This window comes from Thamnophis elegans, chromosome 4 (assembly GCF_009769535.1).
Source record: "Thamnophis elegans isolate rThaEle1 chromosome 4, rThaEle1.pri, whole genome shotgun sequence".
NCBI lineage: Eukaryota > Metazoa > Chordata > Lepidosauria > Squamata > Colubridae > Thamnophis > Thamnophis elegans.
Window position 1 is genome coordinate 141109287 of NC_045544.1, and position 22788 is coordinate 141132074.

General features: G+C 50.0%; 1 protein-coding gene across 1 annotated transcript in view; it reads right to left on the minus strand.

Moving 5' to 3' along the window:
- The window catches only part of TAOK1 (TAO kinase 1), a 136447-nt gene that overhangs the window by 45434 nt on the left and 68225 nt on the right, over positions 1 to 22788 (minus strand). The window contains 11 exon segments of the mRNA XM_032216150.1: positions 4 to 243; positions 1981 to 2184; positions 7331 to 7459; positions 9246 to 9283; positions 9286 to 9481; positions 11338 to 11472; positions 12939 to 13142; positions 15599 to 15766; positions 19836 to 19917; positions 21410 to 21428; positions 21431 to 21502. Of these exon segments, the coding sequence (XP_032072041.1) occupies positions 4 to 243; positions 1981 to 2184; positions 7331 to 7459; positions 9246 to 9283; positions 9286 to 9481; positions 11338 to 11472; positions 12939 to 13142; positions 15599 to 15766; positions 19836 to 19917; positions 21410 to 21428; positions 21431 to 21502 (1487 nt within the window).

A 22788-nucleotide genomic window follows, 5' to 3' on the forward strand; every position in this document is an offset into this window, starting at 1 on the left:
TACCTTCAGACTTTTGGGCTGCTGCCGAACTTCCATGACGTGCTTCCGCCTCAGTTCCCTCTCGCGGCGTTTGTTGTACTCCAGCTGGTTGGTCAGCTCGGTCTGGTGCTGCAGCCGGATGAGTTCGCAGCGCATCTTCTGGATGGTGCTGAGGTGCCGGAATTCCAGCTCCTGCATGGACTCGTGCTGGCGCAGCAGCATGGCGTGTTCCAGGTCCTTCTGGGTCTGCCTCTTGTTCAGCTCCTGGGAGGGAGAAACGGGGGCACTGAGGAAGGGCTGCCTGGCACTGGGAAAGTGGGCGCAGGGAGAGCGGAGGCCGAGAGCGGAGCCTAGGAATCTGGCCGGCCGGCCGAGCCACGAACTGGGCTAGAGTGGGTCAACACAGTCACCACCCAAAGGCCAACGAAGACCAGAATTTGCCCACATTACCTCCGCTACGGGTAGGCCACAGAGAGGGCCCTTTGCTGGCTAGAGAGCACCGCAGCCTCCTTCTGCCGACTGCCGCCTTCCTGCAATTTGGCAGTTCGAATCTCACCAGGCTCCGGGTTGACTCGGCCTTCCCTCCTTCCGAGGTGGGTAAAACGAGGACCCAGATGGTTTGGGGGCAAGAGGCCGACTCTGTCAAACCCCAACCCTCAGTCTGTGGCCTGGTGTAGGGCCAAGCAGCCCGTTTGGAACTGGGCCACGAGGTGGTGGGGGAATAGGTGGGCACAGAGGTGTTTTCCGCAGGCACAAAACCATCCCGTCTCCCTCTTCCCTCCTGCTGCCGGTCTGCCAAGATTGAAAGATTGGGGACCACTGCCTTAGGACAAATGGGTGATATAGGAATGAATGAATGAATGAATGAATGAATGAATGAATGAATGAATGAAGGAAGGAAGGAAGGAAGGAAGGAAGGAAGGAAGGAAGGAAGGAAGGAAAAGAGGGAAGGAAGGCAGGAAGGCAGGAAGGAAAGAAGATGAGCAGGGTAAAATGAGGGAGGGAAGGAAGGAAGGCAGGAAAGAGGGAAGGAAGGCAGGAAGGAGGGAAGGAAGAAAGGAAGGAAGATGAGCAAGGTAAAATGAGGGAAGGAAGGAAAGAAAGAAGGAAGATGAGCAAGTTAAAAATGAGGGGAGGGGGGGAAGGAAAGAAGAAGATGAGAAAAATGAGGGAAGGAAGGAAAGAAGGAAGATGAGCAAATTAAAAATGAGAGGAGGGAAGGAAGGAAGGCAGGAAAGAGGGAAGGAAGGCAGGAAGGAAGAAAGGAAGGAATATGAGCAAGGTAAAATGAGGGAAGGAAGGAAGGAAAGAAGAAGATGAGCAAGTTAAAAATGAGGGAAGGAAGGAAGGAAAGAAGGAAGATGAGCAAATTAAAAATGAGAGGAGGGAAGGAAGGAAAGAAGGAAGATGAGCAAGTTAAAATGAGGGGAGGGAAGGAAGGAAGGAAAGAAGGAAGATGAACAAGTTAAAAATGAGGGAAGGAAGGAAGGAGGCAAGGAGAAGGAAGGAAAGAAAGAAAGAATGGAGGGAGGGAGGAACTGAGACGCCTGCTCCATCCTAGCTTCAAACAGGCACGAAGTAGATTTAGGGAGGTTCGTCATAACTCTGAATGGGTGCTAAGAGGTGGCGCAGTGGTTAAATGCAGCACTGCAGGCTACTGCTAGATCAGCAGTTCAGCGGTTCAAATCTCACCGGCTCAAAGGTTGACTCAGCCTTCCATCCTTCCGAGGTGGGTGAAATGAGGACCCGGATTGTTGTTGGGGGCAATAAATGCTGACTCTGTAAACCGCTTAGAGAGGGCTGAAAGCCCTATGAAGCGGTATATAAGTCTAACTGCTATTGCTAAGCGACCAGCTGTTAAGTCAAGGACGTATCCTGAAACCCGAGGCAGCCCTGGCCCATCCAGGACAGTCGAGAGAGCCGAGAACCGCTCCTTATGGACCAAGGGCTTCCCAGGGGGCCTCGTTTCCTCCCGGGGTGTGTGTGTGTGCATGCACTCACCTCCCGCACAAGGTCCTGCTCCAGATTATGGCGCGCCAGCAGCATCCTCCTCTTGAACCGCCGGCACTCCAGCTCCAGGTATTGCCTCTGGCGCCGCAGCAGGTTGGCCTCTTCCTCCGCCTGGAAGTGCTGGATGTTCTCCTTCTGCTTCGACAGCCACTCCTGCTTCTCCTTCTTGGGGGTGCTCTGGTTCTCGCTCAGCTCCTGGGAAGAAGGGACCCCCGGAATGAGGAGCTCTGGGAGTGGGAAGTCCACACGGGGGGGCTCTGGAGGTCCACGCGGGATGGGATGGAATAGAGCAGGGATGGCAAACGTGTTTGGCACCAAGTGCCCCAAAAGGGAACACTTTACGTGTGCGTATGTCTGGGCCACAACAAGGAAGAGGAGGGGGCCAGGAAGCATGCGCGCACCGGAAAATGAACTTCGGTTTCTGGCACTGGCATCGGCCAGCAAGTCTTCTTTTTTTTTTGAAATATACTTTTTTATTTTCTACTTTCATAACATATAATGACATGTATACTATTACATAGCCAATATCCTATTGTATTAAGTAGTAATTACATCAGTTCCTCTTGCCATCAACGCCCAGAAAGATAAAAACCCATTATTGGCTCTTCTGCTCTCCATACACCTCTTTCTTCTAGCCTCTCTCCTACCTCCTTTCTTCCCTCCATCATCCTTTTCTACTCTACTTCCCCTTCCTTTCTCCTTCTCCTCTCTCTTCATTCCACTCCTCCTTATCCTCCTCATCTTCCCCCCTTACCCTCTCTCCTATCCGTCTCTTCCCATCTTTCTTCTCTCCTCTGTTTCTCACTCTTCCTCTCTCCTATCCCTCTCTCCCCCTCTTTCTTCTCTCTGTTTCCCACTCTTCCTCTCTCCTATCCCTCTCTTCCCTCTTTCCCACTCTTCCTCTCTCCTATCCCTCTCTTCCCATCTTTCTTCTCTCCTCTGTTTCCCACTCTTCCTCTCTCCTATCCCTCTCTTCCCATCTTTCTTCTCTCCTCTGTTTCCCACTCTTCCTCTCTCCTATCCCTCTCTTCCCATCTCTCTTCTCTCCTCTGTTTCCCACTCTTCCTCTCTCCTATCCCTCTCTTCCCATCTTTCTTCTCTCCTCTGTTTCCCACTCTTCCTCTCTCCTATCCCTCTCTTCCCATCTTTCTTCTCTCCTTCTGTTTCCCACTCTTCCTCTCTCCTATCTCTCCCTTCCCATCTTTCTCTCCTATCCCTCTCTTCCCATCTCTCTTCTCTCCTCTGTTTCCCACTCTTCCTCTCTCCTATCCCTCTCTTCCATCTTTCTTCTCTCCTCTGTTTCCCACTCTTCCTCTCTCCTATCCCCTCTTCCCATCTTTCTTCTCCCTTCTGTTTCCCACTCTTCCTCTCTCCTATCCCTCTCTTCCATCTTTCTTCTCTCCTCTGTTTCCCACTCTTCCTCTCCTATCCTCTCTTCCCATCTTTCTTCTCCCTTCTGTTTCCCACTCTTCCTCTCTCCTATCCCTCTCTCCCCCTCTTTCTTCTCTCCTGTTTCCCACTCTTCCTCTCTCCTATCCCTCTCTTCCCATCTCTCTTCTCTCCTCTGTTTCCCACTCTTCCTCTCTCCTATCCCTCTCTTCCCATCTCTCTTCTCTCCTCTGTTTTCCCACTCTTCCTCTCTCCTATCCCTCTCTTCCCATCTTTCTTCTCTCCTCTGTTTCCCACTCTTCCTCTCTCCTATCCCTCTCTTCCCATCTCTCTTCTCGCCTCTGTTTCCCACTGCTTCCTCTCTCCTATCCCTCTCTTCCCATCTTTCTTCTCTCCTCTGTTTCCCACTCTTCCTCTCTCCTATCCCTCTCTCCCCCTCTTTCTTCTCTCTGTTTCCCACTCTTCCTCTCTCCTATCCCTCTCTTCCCATCTTTCTTCTCTCCTCTGTTTCCCACTCTTCCTATCTCCTATCCCTCTCTTCCCATCTTTCCTTCTCCCTCTGTTTCCCATTCTTCCTCTCTCCTATCCCTCTCTTCCCATCTCTCTTCTCCTCCTCTGTTCCCACTCTTCCTCTCTCCTATCCCTCTCTTCCCATCTTTCTTCTCTCCTCTGTTTCCCACTCTTCCTCTCTCCTATCCCTCTCTCCCATCTTTCTTCTCTCCTCTGTTTCCCACTCTTCCTCTCTCCTATCCCTCTCTTCCCATCTTTCTTCTCTCCTCTGTTTCCCACTCTTCCTCTCTCCTATCCCTCTCTCCCCTCTTTCTTCTCTCTGTTTCCCACTCTTCCTCTCTCCTATCCCTCTCTTCCCATCTTTCTTCTCCCCTCTGTTCCCACTCTTCCTCTCTCCTATCCCTCTCTTCCCATCTTTCTTCTACCTTCTGTTTCCCACTCTTCCTCTCTCCTATCCCTCTCTTCCATCTCTCTGCTCTCCTCTGTTTCCCACTCTTCCTCTCTCCTATCCCTCTCTTCCCATCTTTCTTCTCTCCTGTTTCCCACTCTTCCTCTCTCCTATCCCTCTCTTCCCATCTTTCTTCTCTCCTCTGTTTCCCACTCTTCCTCTCTCCTATCCCTCTCTTCCCATCTTTCTTCTCCCTTCTGTTTCCCACTCTTCCTCTCTCCTATCCCTCTCTCCTCCTCTTTCTTCTCTCTGTTTCCCACTCTTCCTCTCTCCTATCCCTCTCTTCCCATCTCTCTTCTCTCCTCTGTTTCCCACGCTTCCTCTCTCCTATCCCTCTCTTCCCATCTTTCTTCTCCCTCTGTTTCCCACTCTTCCTCTCTCCTATCCCTCTCTTCCCATCTTTCTTCTCTCCTCTGTTTCCCACTCTTCCTCTCTCCTATCCCTCTCTCCCCCTCTTTCTTCTCTCTGTTTCCCACTCTTCCTCTCTCCTATCCCTCTCTTCCCATCTTTCTTCTCCCCTCTGTTTCCCACTCTTCCTCTCTCCTATCCCTCATCTTCCCATCTTTCTTCTCCCTACTGTTTCCCACTCTTCCTCTCTCCTATCCCTCTCTTCCCATCTCTCTTCTCTCCTCTGTTTCCCACTCTTCCTCTCTCCTATCCCTCTCTTCCCATCTCTCTTCTCTCCTCTGTTTCCCACTCTTCCTCTCTCCTATCCCTCTCTTCCCATCTTTCTTCTCTCCTCTGTTTCCCACTCTTCCTCTCTCCTATCCCTCTCTTCCCATCTTTCTTCTCCCTTCTGTTTCCCACTCTTCCTCTCTCCTAGCCCTCTCTCCCCCTCTTTCTTCTCTCTGTTTCCCACTCTTCCTCTCTCCTATCCCTCTCTTCCCATCTCTCTTCTTCTCCTCTGTTTCCCACTCTTCCTCTCTCCTATCCCTCTCTTCCCATCTTTCTTCTCCTCCTCTGTTTCCCACTCTTCCTCTCTCCTATCCCTCTCTTCCCATCTCTCTTCTCTCCTCTGTTTCCCACTCTTCCTCTCTCCTATCCCTCTCTTCCCATCTTTCTTCTCTCCTCTGTTTCCCACTCTTCCTCTCTCCTATCCCTCTCTTCCCATCTTTCTTCTCCCTTCTGTTTCCCACTCTCCTCTCTCCTATCCCTCTCTCCCCCTCTTTCTTCTCTCTGTTTCCCACTCTTCCTCTCTCCTATCCCTCTCTTCCCATCTTTCTTCTCTCCTCTGTTTCCCACTCTTCCTCTCTCCTATCCCTCTCTTCCATCTTTCTTCTCTCCTCTGTTTTCCCACTCTTCCTCTCTCCTAGCCCTCTCTTCCCATCTTTCTTCTCCCTTCTGTTTCCCACTCTTCCTCTCTCCTAGCCCTCTCTTCCCATCTTTCTTCTCTCCTCTGTTTCCCACTCTTCCTCTCTCCTATCCCTCTCTTCCCATCTTCTTCTCCCTTCTGTTTCCCACTCTTCCTCTCTCCTATCCCTCTCTCCCCCCTCTTTCTTCTCTCTGTTTCCCACTCTTCCTCTCTCCTATCCTCTCTTCCCATCTTTCTTCTCCCCTCTGTTTCCCACTCTTCCTCTCTCCTATCCCTCTCTTCCCATCTTTCTTCTCCCTTCTGTTTCCCACTCGTCCTCTCTCCTATCCCTCTCTTCCCATCTCTCTTCTCTCCTCTGTTTCCCACTCTTCCTCTCTCCTATCCCTCTCTTCCCATCTCTCTTCTCTCCTCTGTTTCCCACTCTTCCTCTCATTGGTGTATTTCAGCTTCTGAGCAAACTCCATTCTATGTTTGAGGGTATTTATGCTTCCATATCAATATACTTCACATATCTTAGTTTAAAAAACAAATAAATAAGAGAAGACAGGTATAGATGTGCAATCATATTACATTAAAATCTAGCACCACCCTGTCAAGCCTAATATACATCCCCCCTCCCCACCACCGCCCCCACCTTCCCTCCCTCGACTTCCCAGAACCCATACACTGGGCCAGCAAGTCTTCTGGTTACTGCTGTGCCTGCACATGCGCCTATCAGCTGGCCGGCACGATGCTCGCGCCGGAAAACAGAAGACCAGCACTGCTGCAGCACAAAAGGACAGCCAATCATCGCGTGCACATGTATGTGTCAGCTTCTGCCTTGCTGTTGCTTCAGCTGTCATGAAACGGGAGGGAGGGTTTGGTATTTGGGAGGGGTTATTCGATGTGCTGGAGGAATGTTCTAGTAGTCACTGGATGGTTGGACTACGCATGCGTGGGTGCTTCCCACCTGGACCAACGGCCCCGACATTCCATCTTCGTGATGCCTTTTGAAGTTATCTCACACCTGACACTTGAAGGACTATGATTGGCCTGAGGCTATGATCCCAAGGGGTGGGGGAATGGACTATTCTATATATCAATTGCTTTCGCGCCTAATTAAACAGGACTTTGCTTCGCAACTGCTCGCTAACCATTTGTAATTAGTAAAAGTACTTTTGATTTCCAACACATGGAATCTCTTGTCTTTCTTTCCTAATTATATAATGGAGGGATGCGGACAGTATGCTAGAAACTCGGAAGAGGAACAGATCACTTCCGCATGTGCAAGGCAACATGGCTCCATGCGCCATTTCAGGCACGCCTGCCATAGGGTTTGCCATCAGGGGAATAGAGAGAGGAGCTGGATTCCCAGGGAGGGAGGGAGGGAAGGGCTGCATCTTATTGCTCCGTGCCTACAGACCAAATCTGCCGGAGTGAAGTCTACTATCTGTCTTTGCAAAGGAGGAGGAGGAAGAGGCAACTCAGCCTGGATATCATGTGTGAGAGAACGAGGGCGAAGAGGGCGCCTCCCTGATAGTTTCCCAGGTGTTTTGCAAAAGGCAAAGGCAGCAGACTTCACTCCGGCAAGATTCTGTCTGTAGGTGTGAAGCATGAAGTTCCCGGGTTGGAAGAGGGACGTGGTTTGGGGGCCTGCAATACATGAATGAGTCAACCCTGCCCCCCCCCCGCCCCCCGGTTACCTCTTTGAGCTGCTCTTTGCGGAGCTTGTACTCTCTCTTCTGGGATTCCAAAAAGCTGTTGAGCTCTTTCTTCTGCTGCGTCTGGATGTGTTGCTGAAACTTCTTCTCCTCGTTGGCCATCACTTTCGCCTGCGCAAGAGGAGAGCAAGAGGCTGAGCCCTTTTGGACCCACACCTTGGGGAGTCCCGGGCCTAACCTGGTTTAGGCAGACCGGCACCCGACCTCACCTCTACGCCCAGCTGCCTTCCTTGTACCCTCATAGGATCCCAGGGATGGACAGGACCTCGGAGGTCTTCTAGTCCACCCCTTCCCTTGCTCCAGCAGGAGACTCCATGCCATTTCAGACAAATGGTTCTCCATCTCTTTCTGAAAGCATCCGGGGATGGGAGTACCTGCTACTCCTGGAAGGAAGCCAATCCATTGGTTGATTGCTCTCACCGTTAGGAGGGTTTTTCCTTAGTTCTAAGTTGCTTCTCTCCTTCATTAGTTTCCATCGTTGGCGTGGACATTGCCCTTCATTCCTCCTTCCTCTCGTTTTTCCCCTCCCTTGCTTCCTCTTGGCTCTCTCTCTTCTGTCCTTTCTTCCTCTCTTCCATCCTCCCCCTCCCTCCCTCCCTCCCTCCCTCCCTTCCTTCCTCCCCTTTTTCCCTCCCTTGCTTCCTGTCTGGACTCTCTCTCTTCTTCCTTTCTTCCTCTCTTCCATCCTCCCCCTTCCTTCCTTCCTTCCTCCCTTCCTTCCTTCCTCCCTCCCCTTTTCCCCTCCCTTGCGTTCCTGTCTTGGCTTTCTCTCTTCTGTCCTTTTTTCCTCTCTTCCTTCCTTCCTTCCTTCCCACCTTCCTTCCTTCTATAGAATCCTAGATCTGGAAGGGACCTTGGAGGTCTTCTAATCCAATCCCCCTGCTGAAGCAGGAGGCCCCTCTAACATCCCAGTCAAACGGCTGTCCAATCTCTTCTTGAAAACTCCCTTGTTGGCGCACCCACAGCTTCCACTGGAGGGAAGCCCTTCCACTCAGTAATTGTCCTCACTGTCAGGAATTACTCCTCAGTTTTCATCTGTTGCTCCTTGTCCCGCCTTCGGGAGCCTTGGAGATGAGGTGGAGCCCCTCTTCTTTGGGGAAGCCCCTCAAATACTAGAATGCTGCTATCACGACCCCCCCTAGTCCTCTTCAATGGGCTAGACACACCTAGCTTCTTGGTGCTCGCTAAGCTTGGCCGTTTCTTTGAAACTAGTAACATCATCAGGGCTAGTCGTAAGGATGATGTTATCTAGCTGGGTCATGAGACGTCGGCAAGAAAACCACCAAGTTCAGAGAACATCAAAGACCCCACAGTTCTTCTCTTCCCCCTCTCCACAAACCCCCTTCCCTTCTAGCACTGATGATGTTCCCATGTTGGGTCATGAAACGCCTACAAGAAAACCGCCAACTTTAGAGAGCACCAAGGCCCCCACAGTCCTTTCCTCCCCTCCTCCCCTCCTACAATCTCCACTTCCTTCCAGCACTGATGATGTTCCCTATTGGGTCATGAACGCCTGCAAGGAAACCCCAAGCTCAGAGAGCACCAAGAGACCCTACAATCTTCCTCCTCCTCCTCCTCTTCTTCTTCTTCCTCCTCCTTTCCACAACCCCCACTCCCTTCCAGCACTGATGATGTCCCTATTGGGTCATGAAACGTCTGCAAGAAAACCGCCCAGCTTAGCCTTAAGAACCCTGACTGCACTATTCTCCTTTATCGAAACTCGGCTTCCTCAGACAGTTAACCTCCAGCACCTTAATCCTCGACAAGGATTCGTTGCTCTTCCCCGCTCTCTTCTTACGGCCTCAACATCTTTCCTGTCTCGCGGTGACCAGAACTGGGAAGAGCGGCCACACGCTGGCCAGGAAGAGAAGCCTTGGCGCCCACCGGTGCCCCTCACCTCTTTCTCCATGGCCGCCTGGTGCTTCTTGACCAGCTCTCCATCTCCGCCGCAAAGTTGTTGCGCTGCGTTTCCAGGTCCTTGTCCAGCCGCAGGCGATGGTCGTCCATCTCCGTTTTCAGCTTGTTCTCCAGCGCCATCAGCTGCTTCTGGTGCTGCCGCCTCATGCGCTTGTAGCCGGACATCTGTTCCCGCAGCTCCGAGTCCTGCTCATGTTCCTGCATCTGTCTGGTCACCTGAGAAGGACCGAGAAGCCCCACCGGGGGCCGTTTTTAGGCTGGGACGGTCTAGTGTCCCGGGGTCACGTTCCCCTTTGCAACCTTCTTGATAGGCAGACCTAACGGGAAGCCGGATTCGCTTAACGACTGGGTCACTGACTTTAAAATGCAGTCGTCTCGCTCGACAAATGTGGCAAGAAAAGTCTTAAAATGGCGCAAAACTCACTTAACAAATTTCTCACTTAGGAACATAAATTTTGGGCTCAATTGTGGTCGTGTTGAGGAGTACCTGTAGCTAATCCAGGAGATGATAGATAGATAGATATAGATAGATAGATAGATAATAGATAGATATAGATAAGATAGATAGATAGATAGATAGATAGATAGCTAGAATAATAATAGATAGATAGATATAAATAGATAGATAGTAGATAGATATAGATATATATAGATAGATGATAGAGAGATAGATAGATAGATAGATAGACAGATAAAATTAGATAAATAGATAGATATAGATAGATAGATAGAGATAGATATATAGAGATATAGATAGATACGTATATAGATAGATAGATAGATAGATAGATAGATAGATAGATAGATGATATATAGATAGATAGTGATAGATAGATATATAGATAGATACGGTAGATAGATATAGATAGATAATATAGATAGATGTATATATAGACATAGACAGACAGACAATAAGATTTTAGATAGATGATAGATAGATAGACAGATAGATACATAGATAGATAGATAAGATAGATATAGACATAGACAGACAGGCAGACAGACAGACAATAAGATTTTAGATAGATGATAGATAGATAGATAGATATAGATAGATAGATAGATAGATAGATAGATAGATAGATATATAGATAGAGATAGAGATAGATATAGACAGACAGATAATAAGATTTTAGATAGATAGTGTTGTGACAGCAGTTCTGCTGAGAGGTTTTTTGGGATACAAAATTCAGTATGCAGCTGGGGCTTGTGGAAGGAAGTTTGGGAGATAAAAGGAAGGATGCTGCCACGCCCCAGTTGCTGGAGTCAACGTCGTTCCTTCGTGTGTTCCGTGTCTGGTACAATATTGCTTGCTTATTACTCGTGATTATGCCTGTTACACTTGGATAAGTGCTTTGGTGTTTTCATGTAAACCTGATCCGTGGAGACAGTGGAAGAAGGGCAGCGTTTGTAAGAGCTTTTGTTTTGAATTCTTATCAGAGATTTATCTTTATGTTATTTCTGGGCTCGAAGCCAGTTTGAACTGAAAACTGATAAAGAAAAGTCCTTTTAAGTTTGCCTGCCTGCGTTTGTTAACGAGCAGTCAAGGGGGGTCAGAACAGATAGATAGATGGATGGATGGATGGATGGATGGATGGATGGATGGATGGATGGATGGGACAGATAGATAGATAGATAGATAGATAGATAGATAGATAGATAGATAGATAGACAGACAGACAGACAGACAGAAGACATAAGATTTTAGATATAGATATAGAATATAGACAGACACAATAAGATTTTAGATATAGATAGATAGATAGATAGATAGATAGATAGATAGATAGATAGAGATAGATATAGAGATATAGATTTAGATATAGACAGAAGACAGACAATAAGATTTTAGATAGACATAGATGACAGATTTTAGTATATAGAATAGATAGACAATAGAGTTTAGATACATAGACAGACAGAGAGACATAGATGACAGATTTTAGATATAAATAGCTAGATCGAAAGAGAGAGAGAGAGAGAATAGTTTTCTGAAAACGAGATGGGCAGCGAGGGGCTGGTCTGAAGGGCCCGCCACCGCATGGCCAGGGTGTTCAAGCCCGCCTACTCACCAGGGAAGCTGTGCGTATGGTAGCAAAGTGCTCTCGGTTGCGGTAGTGGGCTCTGTGGCGCGTCGCTTGGGGCGGAGACTGGGGCTCCGATCCTCTCAGCCGGGCGTCTGAATCCTCCCTGTAGTTTTCTTCCTCCTGGGGACGGGAGAAGAATGGAGGTGGTGAAGGCCGTTGGGACGAAATCAAAGGCAGGTTCCAACACCAGAGACTGGGAGCCAAGCTTTTAAGTTCAGCAGCCCCAAAACTTTAAGCACCAGGGCAGTGTTTCTCAACCTTGGCAACTTGAAGATGTCCGGACTTCAACTCCCAGAATTCCCCAGCCAGCGAATGCTGGCTGGGGAATTCTGGGAGTTGAAGTCCGGACATCTTCAAGTTGCCAAGGTTGAGAAACACTGCACCAAGGACTGGCTTGTGCGGAAGATAATTTCCCCAAAGACTGCAGAAAGCGGGGTGAGTGGGAGGAGTGCGCAACCGAGATCCCTCACATGCGAGGTTTCCTTTGCCTGACGCTCACGTTCCATCTTTGTGGCTCGGTTCTTGACAGGCCACAGACCGGTACTGACCCCTGGCCTGGGGTTGGGGACCCCTGTTTTAGTTGACCCCCTGAAATGTTAACTTTCTGGTTGAAGCCACAACGGTGTCACGAGATCCTTAAAGGAGAATATTTGTAGCTCAGGGCTGAAATGAGGGGTCCTTAGTGCTCTCTCTCTCTCGAGCCGGGGTGTTTTCTTGTAGACATTTCATTATCCAAACTAGGTAATGTCATCAGTGCTAGGAAGAGGGAGGGAAGGAAAGAGGAGGACTGAAGTGTCCTTGCTTCTCCATGAGCCTGGTGGCTTTTTTCTAGAAGTTTCATTAGGTGACATCATCGGGACTAGAAGGGAGGGGGGATTGTGGAGAGGAGAGAGAGGAGAGGAGGAGAGGGAGGAAGGGGAAGAGGACTGTGGGGTCCTTGGTGCTCTCTGAGCTTAGTGCTTTTATTGCAGATGTTTCATTACCCAACTAGGTAATGTCATCAGTGTTAGAAGGGCCCCCTCCCTTGTGGAGCCCCCCTGCTTGTGGAGAGGAAGGAGAAAGAGAGGAGGAGGAGGAAGAGGACTGTGGGGGTCGTTGGTGCTCTCTGAGCTTAGTGGTTTTATTGCAGACGTTTCATTACCCAACTAGGTAATGTCATCAGTGCTAGAAAGGAGGGGGGTTGTGGAGAGGAGAAGGAGGGGTGTGTGTGGAAGGACGACTGAAGGGTTCCTGGATCTCCCTAAGATTCTTGGTTTCCTTGTAGGCATTTCATCACCCAGCCAGGGAACACCATCAGGGTGAGAAGTGCCAGCACCGACGACGTTATTTCGTTTGCGTCATGAAACGCCTGCCAGAGAACCGCCATGCTCAGAGAGCTCTCCAGACCCCCCAGAAGTCCTCGTCCTCCTCCTTCCTTCTAGCACTGATGACGTTCCCTAGTTCGGCTAATGAAACGCTTGGCAAGGAAACGACCCGGCTCAGAGGGAGCCAAGGACCGCCTGGCGGGCCCTCCGTCCAGACGCGGGTGAGGTCACTTCCTGCCCCCGCCCCTTCGCAAAGTGCCTCGCCCCCCCCAGCCCAATCACCGGCTTCAGGTGGATGACGGAGCTGTTGGACATCACCGTGTGGTCTCCTTCCATGATGTCCAGCTCGCTCTTGTCGTCGGAGGCATCCGGGAGGCTGTTGACGCTGCTGCTTTGGCTACTGGCGCTGATGGACATACTTGGAATGGACTGGTTGCTCCCCACGCTGTTGACGGTTCCCGTCCGGCCCATGCTGGCGTCTTGCTCCTGCGAAGGGGCGGGGAGAGAAGAGAGGGTTGAGAGCAGGGCCGTCCCGTCCAAGGAGAAGTGCAAAGGGAGTCCTCGACTTACGGCGGTTCATTTAGTGACTGAAGTTACAACGGCACCGAGAGAAATGACTTAAGAGCACTTTAAATACTTAAAAGTTCCCAAGTTTGGACAGCCCTGACTTAATGGCCGTTGCAGGATCCCCGTAGTCCCAATTCAGCCGCTTGGCCGCTGACTCGTGTTTTGACGGCCGCGGTGTTAATGGGATCCCCTTCGGCAGGCTTCCCGACGAGCAAAGTCACGGGGAACCTGGATTCACTTAACAACTTAACCACTGCGGCGACTCGCTTAACAACAGCGGCAGGAAAAGTAGTAAAATGGGGCAAAAATTCACTTAACAAACTTTTCAGCGACGGGAATGTTGGGCTCAATTGTGCCAGCTGAGGACAAGCCACACATGCCAGTAATAAATCAGTAAATAGGAACATCGGTTTGCTGTGAGTGGGGGCTTGTAACGTGCCCTGCCTTCCCATCTGGGTGGGCTGGGAGGAGGTGCCAGATGTTGCTAGCCCCTCTCCCCACCTCGGAAACTCCTAGCCTAATCTTCTGATAAAAGGGGACATTTATAGGTGGAGAGATGAAGCCTTTGGTGCCCGCTATGCTTGGTGGTTTTCTTGCAGACGTTTCATGGACCAACTAGGTAACATCATCAATGTCAGAAGGGGGGGAGAGGAGGAGGAGGAGGAGGAGGAGAACTGTGGCTCTCAGAGGTTGATGGTTTCCTTGAAGATGTTTCATGGACCAACTAGGGAACATCATCAGTGCTAGAAGGGGGATGGGGAGGGAGAGGGGGAGAACTGTGAACTTCTCCTCCTCCTCTCTACACCCACCTCTCCCTTCTAGCACTGATGATATTACCTAGTTGGGTTATAAAACATCTGCAAGAAAACTACCAAGGACAGAGAGCACCAAGGACCCCACAGTCTTCCTCCTCCTCCCTTTCTCACTGTCCTCCACTCTGCAACCCCCACCTAGCGCTGATGTTGTTAACTAGTCGGGTAATGAAAAGTCTGCACTCCAACCACCAAGCTCAGAGAACGACGGCCCCAGAATAATTGTTGTCTCCTCCCACTGCTAAACCCTCTTCAAGTACTGATGATGTCACTTACTTGGGTAATGAAACACCTGCCAGAAAACCACCCAGAGAGCCCCAAGGACCCCAGAGTCCTCCTCCTCCTCCTCCTCCCTCCAATCTCCCTTCCAGCACTGATGATGTTCCCTAGTTGGGTCATGAAAAGCCTGCAGTGAAACCACCCGAGAACCCCAGGGACCCCAAGTCCTTGCAATAATACGATACAACACAATACAATAGCAGAGTTGCAAGGGATCTTGGAGGTCTTCTAGTCCCCCCCCTGCCTAGGCAGAAAACCCTATTCTGTTTCAGACGAATGGCTACCCAACATCTTCTTGTTGTAAATGTGTTTTTAATTTCCATTTTCATTTTCGTACAGTCACATATATACTGTGCACAACCAGGGCCATATAACATTAAACAATAAACACAGCCATTCCTCTTGTCAACAATACCCCCCAAAATAGAAACCCAATGTACCTCTTCGACCCTCCATACACCCTTTCTTTCGCCCCCCTCCAACTTTCCATCTTCCCTCCATCATTCCCCTCTACCCTAATACGATACAATACAATAGCAGAGTTGGAAGGGACTTGGAGGTCTTCTAGTCCAACCCCCTGCCTAGGCAGGAAACCCTATACCGTTTCAGACAAATGGCTGTCCAACACCTTCTTAAAGACTCCCAGTGTTGGGGCATTCACAACTTCTGGAGGCAACTTCTGTTCCACCGATTAATTGTTCTCACTGTCAGGAAATTCCTACTCAATTCTAAGTTGCTTCTCTCCTGGATTAGTTTCCACCCATTGCTTCTTGTTCTGCCCTCAGGTGCCTTGGAGAATAGCTTGACTCCCTCTTCTTTGTGGAAGCCCCTGAGATATTGGAAGGCTGCTATCATGTCTCCCCTAGTGCTTTTCATTAATACAATTACAATACAATACAATAGCAGAGTTGGAAGGGACCTTTGAGGTCTTCTAGTCCAACCCCCTGCCTAGGCAGGAGACCCTATACCATTTCAGACAAATGGCTATCCAGCATCTTCTTAAAGACTTCCAATGTTGGGGCATTCACAACTTCTAGAGGCAACTTCTGTTACCCTGATTAAACTGTTCTCACTGTCAGGAAGTTTCCCTCAGTTCTAAGTTGCTTCTCTCCTTGATTAGTTTCCACCCATTGCTTCTTGTTCTGCCCTCAGGTGCCTTGGAGAATAGCTTGACTCCCTTCTGCTCCTCTTCCTCCACATCACAAACTAGGTAATGAAACCCCTGGCAGAAAACCACCCAGCTCGGAGAGCAAGGAGCCTAGAGAGTCTTCCCTCCCCTCCTACCTCTTCCTCCTCCTGGGCTTCCACTGCTGGTCCGTTGTGGGCCTCCTGGAAGAGGAGCTTCTTCATTTTGCGATACTGAAGGTTGTCCAGCTCCCTCACGGCGTCCTTGGTTCTCTGGATCAGGTCTATCAACACCGTTTCCGGGCGGTCTCTGACCACAAAGACATGCTGTGGGGCAGAGCACAAGGAAAGGGTTAGCCCTAATGGATTGATTATACACAAAGTAAACATGGGACTAAGAAACTTCAGATAGCTTATGCTTAGCATCAGTAAGAACTCAAACTGTTTAAAATTTGGGTAACAGTAAGAAGCTGAGATCAATGTAGAGATATTCTAGACTGTGATTGTCAAAAAGTTATACCGTGTACGGGCTCTGGGAAGTCGGGGGGAGGGAAGGGAGGTGGGGATCTAGGGGGAGGGGGGAGGGGGGAAACATAATATGTGTTAAACTTTAAGGTACATGATTGCACCTGTATACTGTGGCTTTTTAATGTTAGTGTTAAAACAGAACAAACCAGGTTTGCCTGGTGCGCCAGTTGCGACCCTACCTGAATCGGGAGCCCTCACAACAGTCACTCGAGCCCTTGTGATCTCTAGGCTGGAATACTGCAACGTGCTCTACATGGGGCTGCCCTTGAAGAGCACCCGGAGACTTCAGCTAGTCCAGAATGCGGCCCGCGCGAGTGATCGTGGGCACACCACGGTTCGCCCACATAACACCGATCCTCCGTGAGCTGCGCTGGCTACCTGTCGATCTCCGGGTGCACTTCAAGGTGCTACTTGTCACTCATAAAGCGTTCCATGGTAGTGGGTCTGGCTATTTGAGAGACCGCCTTCTGCCAATTACCTCCCTGCGTCCCATCAGATCGCATAGAGCTGGCCTCCTCCGTATTCCATCCGCCAGTCAGTGCCGACTGGCGACTACTCGGAGGAGCCTTCTCTGTTGCGGCTCCGACGCTATGGAACAATCTCCCCGTGGAGATTCGTACCCTCACCACCGTCCAGGCCTTCCGCACAGCCCTCAAGAGCTGGCTAGCCCGTCAGGCCTGGGGATAAGTTTTACTTTCGCCCCTCCCGAATGTCGAGTGAATGTTGTGTTTTACTGTTTAATTTATTCTCGTTCACACTTCTTTTTGTATTTGTCCTACACTCCCTTTCCCCTTTTACTGTAAGCCGCCCTGAGTCCCCTCAGGAAAAGGGCGGCCTATAAATGTATAATAAATACCTAAAAACCGAATATATTGGAAGGTAATAGAAGTATACCGAAGGGAGGAGCTGAGTGAAAAGAAGGAGGGTGGGTGGAGAGAGTGCGAGAGAGGAGGAGGAAGGAAGGAGGGAATTGATTAAGAGGGAGTGATAGGGTTAGGGTTAGATAGAGGGGGAGGGGAAGTAGGTGTAGAGGGGTATGTGAGAAGGAAGAATGAAAGTTGGAGGGGGTTGGAAGAGGGTGTATGGTGGGCCGAGGTGGTATATTGGGTTTGTATTGTAGGGGACACTTTCTATATAAGTGAGGGTTGTGGTTATTACTCAATGTAATATGCCCTGGTTATGCACAGTAAACATGTGATTGTATAGAATGAAACGGAAATAAAAATATTATGCAAAAAAAAAAAAAAAGGAAAGGGTTAGCCCTCTCCCCAACCTCCCCTCCCCCAGAGAAATGAGCCTCCAGGGAGATCCTCGATCCAGAATCCTGAAACAGGGTGAGATGATGCCCTGGTCTCTTTTCTCGGGCGGGGGCGCACAAGGGGATTTCTCCCGGAAGAAAAATATAGGTAGTTTTGGACTGACAACCGAAATGGAGCTCAAGGTTTCCGTTGCCAAGACAAGACAGTTGTTGAGTGAGCTTTGCCTCGTTTTTACGACCTTTCTTGCCACGGTTGTTAAGGGAATCACTGCAGCTGGTAAGTTAGAAACATAGTTCCTAAGAGAGAGTGTCTTCCAAAGAATAGAATATAGAACAGAAATTAGGATAGAATAGAACGTAATAGAATGGAATAGGAATTAGAATGGTAAAGAATAGAGTAGAATAGAATAGAATGCAGAATAGAACAGAACATAATAAAAAATACAGAACAGAATAGAATAAAAAATACAGAATAGAATAAAAAATACAGAATAGAATAGAATAAAAATACAGAATAGAATACAATAGAATAGCAGAGCATAGAATAGAACAGAACAGAACAGAACAGAACAGATTTGAAAAGGATCTAAGAGGTTTTCTAGTCCTGCCCCCTGCTTAGGCAGGAAACCCTACACCGTATCACATAAATGGCTATTCAGTTTCTTCATAAAACTTCCAGGGATGGAACACACAGAAGTTCTGAGGCAAGTAGTTCCATTGATTAATTGTTCTAACTGTCAGGAGGTTTCTCCTCGGTTCTAAGTTGCTTCTCTCCTTGATTAGTTTCCACCCATTGCTTCTTGTTCTGCCCTCAGGTGCCTTGGAGAATAGCTTGACTCCCTCTTCTTTGGGGAAACCCCTGAGATATTGGAAGGCTGCTATCATGTCTCCCCTGGTCCTTCTTTCTATTAAACTAGACCTACCCAGTTCCTGCAACCGTTCTTCATATGTTTGAGCCTCCAGTCCCCCCATCCTCTTTGTTGCTCTTCTCTGCACTCTTTCCAGAGTCTCCACGTCTTTTCTACATTGTGAAACTGAACCAAAACTGGATGCCGGATTCCCCACTGACTTTGCTTGTCAGAAGGTTGCAAAAGGGGAATCCCGTGACTACAACCATCGTAAATACAGGTCGCTTGAAGAGCGCCTGGATTTTGACCCTGTGACCAGGAGGATGCTGTGAAGGTCACAAATCTGGAAACCGGTCGTCCAATCGGGCCAAAGTCACTGAACTGAGCTGTCTTGCTTAACAACGGACATTTGAGACTCCGTTGTGGTCACAAGTGGAGGCGTACCTGTATCCTTTCTCTCCTGGTCCAGCCCAACCCGGCATGGCGGGATGGATTGGGCCTCTTGTCCTCCCAGAGCTCTTAGGGAAGGGGATTCTGGGAAACCAAGGAGCACCAAGGCTGCATTCAGGCCAGGGGTGGGTTTTTTTTTTTTTGCTACGGGTTCAGTGGGCGTGGCTAGATGAAAGGGGGACTGTGACTGAGTGGGCGTGGCCAACTTGATGTCACTCACGCACACTCAGTCACATGACCTCCCCCCTCACCAAGCCACGCCCACCAAAACAGTGGTGAAAAGTTTTTTTTTTTTTTTTCAGGAGTTTAAAAGTTTTTATTTTTCCATTTTGTCATTTCCATACACTCACATATATACTGTGCATAGCCGGCCCATACAACATTAAACAATAATCGCAGCAATTCCTCTTGTCAACATACCCCCCCCCCCAAAATAGAAACCCAATATACCTCTTCCCCTCTCCGTACACCTCTTTCTTCCGCCCTCCTCCAACTTTCTATCTTCCCTCCATCCTCCTCCTCTACCCTACTTCCCCTCCCGCTCTACCCCTCCTCTCTCCCGATCCACTCCCTCCCTTCCTTCTCACCTTCCCCTCCCATCCTCTCCCCCATCCCTCTCTACCTGTCTTGACAGTGGTGAAAAGTTTTGATATGGGGAGGGGGAAGGGGCTCCAGCCTTGTTGGCGCGAAGGGAGTCCCTACAAACTTCCCAATAAGAAAAAAAGTTTTTGCCCCCCCCCCCCCCCCCCCCCCAGGAACACTCTGCAGGCTTCAGCAGGGCTGGGGGAAGGGAAAAACTCCCTCGGCCAGAAAATGGGCCTTTTTTTTTGCAAAAACGGGGGCATTTTCCCCTTTCCCCAGCCCTGCTGAAGCCTGCAGGGGGATTCTAGAGGCTGGGGGAAGGCAAAAACGCCTCCGTTTTTTGCAAAAAATGGCCCATCTCTGATTCTGGCATGCGCACAGTATTAAAAAAAAAAGGGGGGGGATACATTTTTTCAATGGAGATTGTTCTGAGCATGTGCAGAACAGAAATAAAAATGGCGGCGCCCAGGGTAGAACCGGTACCGTCACATGTCCCCGAGTTGCTACCTATTTGGCTGGACCGGTCCAAACTGGAAGGAACCTCCCTCTGATCTCAAGGTCAAGAGATCCACAGATAACCGGGAAAACTCTCATGCAGACCCCGAGTTCCAGAGGTTGGGGGGGTGGGTGTTGGGCTCGGTAGAGAATATGGGTGGAAGCCAGAGCGGAAGAGAGACGCCCCCCCCCCAACTCTCTGCCTCAAAGGGGAGGGGGCCAATGCCGGACCCACCTTCAGGAGCTCCTCGGACGTTGGTCTGTCTTGGGGGATTTTCTGGAGACAGGAATCTACAAAGTTTCGGAAATAGTCAGACCTGCAGAGGGAGGAACGGAGGGAGACGTGGATTTTAGGCTTCGGGCCCCAAATTCATTTTCCTCTGGAGATTTTGGCTGGTTTTTTTTTTTAAAGACCGAGGGGGCGGAGACAAGAGAGGAGGGCTGATGGGGGCTTTCTGCCCCATGTCATTGTGCAAAAACAAATCCAAAGAAATTGGTTAGAGAAGGAAAGAGTGGCTCAGAAGCTACGAGAGAAAGATCTTCAGAGGATGGATGGATACATCGGTAGATGATGGGTGAGAAGAGAGATAATAGATGATGCAGATGATAAGAGTTACTGGTTTTCATCCCACCTTCCTTATTTTTAGAAATAGCCCAAGGCTGCCAAGGTGTACAATGGACCTTCCTCTTTCCCCCACAACAACCACCCTGTGATGTGGGTGGGGCTGAGAGGGAGCGGCTGGTCCAAAGACCCCAGGTGGCTTTCATGGCTGAGGCGGGACTAGAACCCATGGTCCATTGACAGACAGATTGATCGATTCATAGATAGATGACAGAGACCGACATAAGGAGATAGGTAGGTGGGTAGATGGATGGACGGATGGACTGACAGACAGATGGTAGGTAGGTAGGTGGATAGATGATAGATGGATGGCTGGACGGATGGACTGACAGACAGATGGGTAGGTAGGTGGATAGATGATAGATGGATGGATGGGCGGCGGGCAGATGGATGGATGGATGGACAGACAGACACAGACAGACAGAGGTAGGTAGGTGGATGGACGGACAGACAGACAGACACAGACAAAGGTAGGTAGGTAGGTGGGTGGGTAGATGGATGGACAGACAGACAGACACGTAGGTAGGTGGATAGATGATAAGATGGATGGATGGGCGGGCGGGCAGATGGATAGATAGATAGACAGACAGACACAGACAGACAAAGGTAGGTAGGTAGGTGGGTATGATGGATGGACAGACAGACAGACAGAGGTAGGTAGATGGATGGACAGATAGACATGGACAAACAGGTAGTTAAGTAGGTAGGTAGGTAGGTAGGTGGGTGGGTGGGTGGGTAGATGTATGGATGGACAGACAGACAGACAGAGGTAGGTAGATGGATAGACAGACAGACATGGACAAACAGGTAGTTAAGTAGGTGGGTGGGTGGGTAGGTGGGTGGGTGACAGACAGAGAGACATTGACACACAGAGGTAGGTAGATAGGTAGGTAGGTGGATGGATGGATGGATGGATGGACCGAGGGACGGACAGATGGGTAGGTGGACAGATACATAAATAATGGTAGATGATGTATATGGACAGATAGATGATATAGAGACAGACAGACAGTGACGATATATATATAGACAGGTTAATGTTAGAGAAAGAGGGAGGGTAGGTAGGTAGGCAGGTAGATGATAGACAGACAGATAAGCCGGCCAACCTGAGGGGGCTGCCCTCCCCAAGGGCTCAGCTCAGTCCCCAACCTCTTCCACGCCCCCCTCCGAGACCCGCCACGACTCACCACTCGCTGGACTGGAGGAGGGGGATTCATTCTGCGCTATGTGATATAAGGCACTCATGGCGTTCATGTTAAACAACGGGGGCTTCCGTTCCGCTGTGCGAAAGAGAAAAGGGTGGGCTTTAGATCCTGCGGGGGATGCCTCTGCTCTCGCCCCACTGACCCCCCCCTCCTGTCCCTGAGACCCCGGGATGGTGGGGACGGGAATGAGGAAGACCCACCGATGCAACCACCCTCGCTGCCAACTCTCCCACTTTGCCCCCCGCGGAGAAAAACGCCCCGGCGGTCGCACCAAACGGATCTGTGAGACGTGGCGATTAGAGTAGTGGTCCCCAAACCTTTTGGGGTTCCAGGGACTGGCAGTGGTGGCGGCAGGGGGTGGGTTTCTCACGCGGAACCGAATCCCGCACGGGCGGAAATAAGATTTGCATTCTCGCCTGTGGTTGTGCAGCAGATACCAGTTCACAGCACCCAGGGTGTGTGTGTGTGTGTGTTTTTGTGTGTGTGAGATATTTAGAGAATGAAGGTGAGATGTTATCCGCTTAATATTAATTTTAATGCTCTAGCTCTGTGATGGTACACAGAGCCATATATGCCGGCACATCAGCTATCAGTTCCAGTGCACATGTGCGCGCCAGCCAGCTGATTTTCAGCTTTCCAGAAGACCGGGGGGGGGGGGGCGTTTTCACCCTCCCCAGGCTCCAGAAAAGCTTCCATAGTCTGTAGAGCAGTGTTTCTCAACCTTGGGAGTTGAAGTCCGGACATCTTCAAGTTGCCAAGGTTGAAAACACTGCTGTAGAGGGTGAAAAACAGGCCCAGTGGGACTACTGGAAGTTCGGAAATGATCCGTTTCCTGCTTCTGGAGGCTGGGGGAGGCCTTTCTTCACCCTCCCCAGGCTCCGGGGGCTTTCCTGAAGCCTAGGGGGGCCGAAAAGGGCCTTCCCCACCCTCCACCCCGGAGGAAAGACCAAGCTCAGGTTGGAGGTGAGCAGTGCAGTTCATATGGGGGGTGGGGTTGTCACACATGCGCATGTGGGGGCGCACTTTGCATTATGGGTGCTGGCACACTATCGCATAGGCGTGCTCACATTTTTGACACCCAAGAACCAAAGGTTAGCCATCACTAGGCTAGCTTTTACGGCAGGGGTGTCCAACTTGATTTTGTTGAGGGCTGCATCAGGGTTGTGTTTGACCTCGTGTGTGTGTGTGTGTGTGTTGCGTTGCCAGGGTGGGCATGTTGCCAGCTCAATATCACTCGTATCAGGGCGCCTGTGGTGGCCCAAGTGCTCTGCCAGTGAAAATGGGGGGCCCCAACTCCCGTTTTCGGCTGGGACGGCCTCCTGCAATCTTCTGCTTACTGGTGGTTGGCCCTTTGCTGTTGC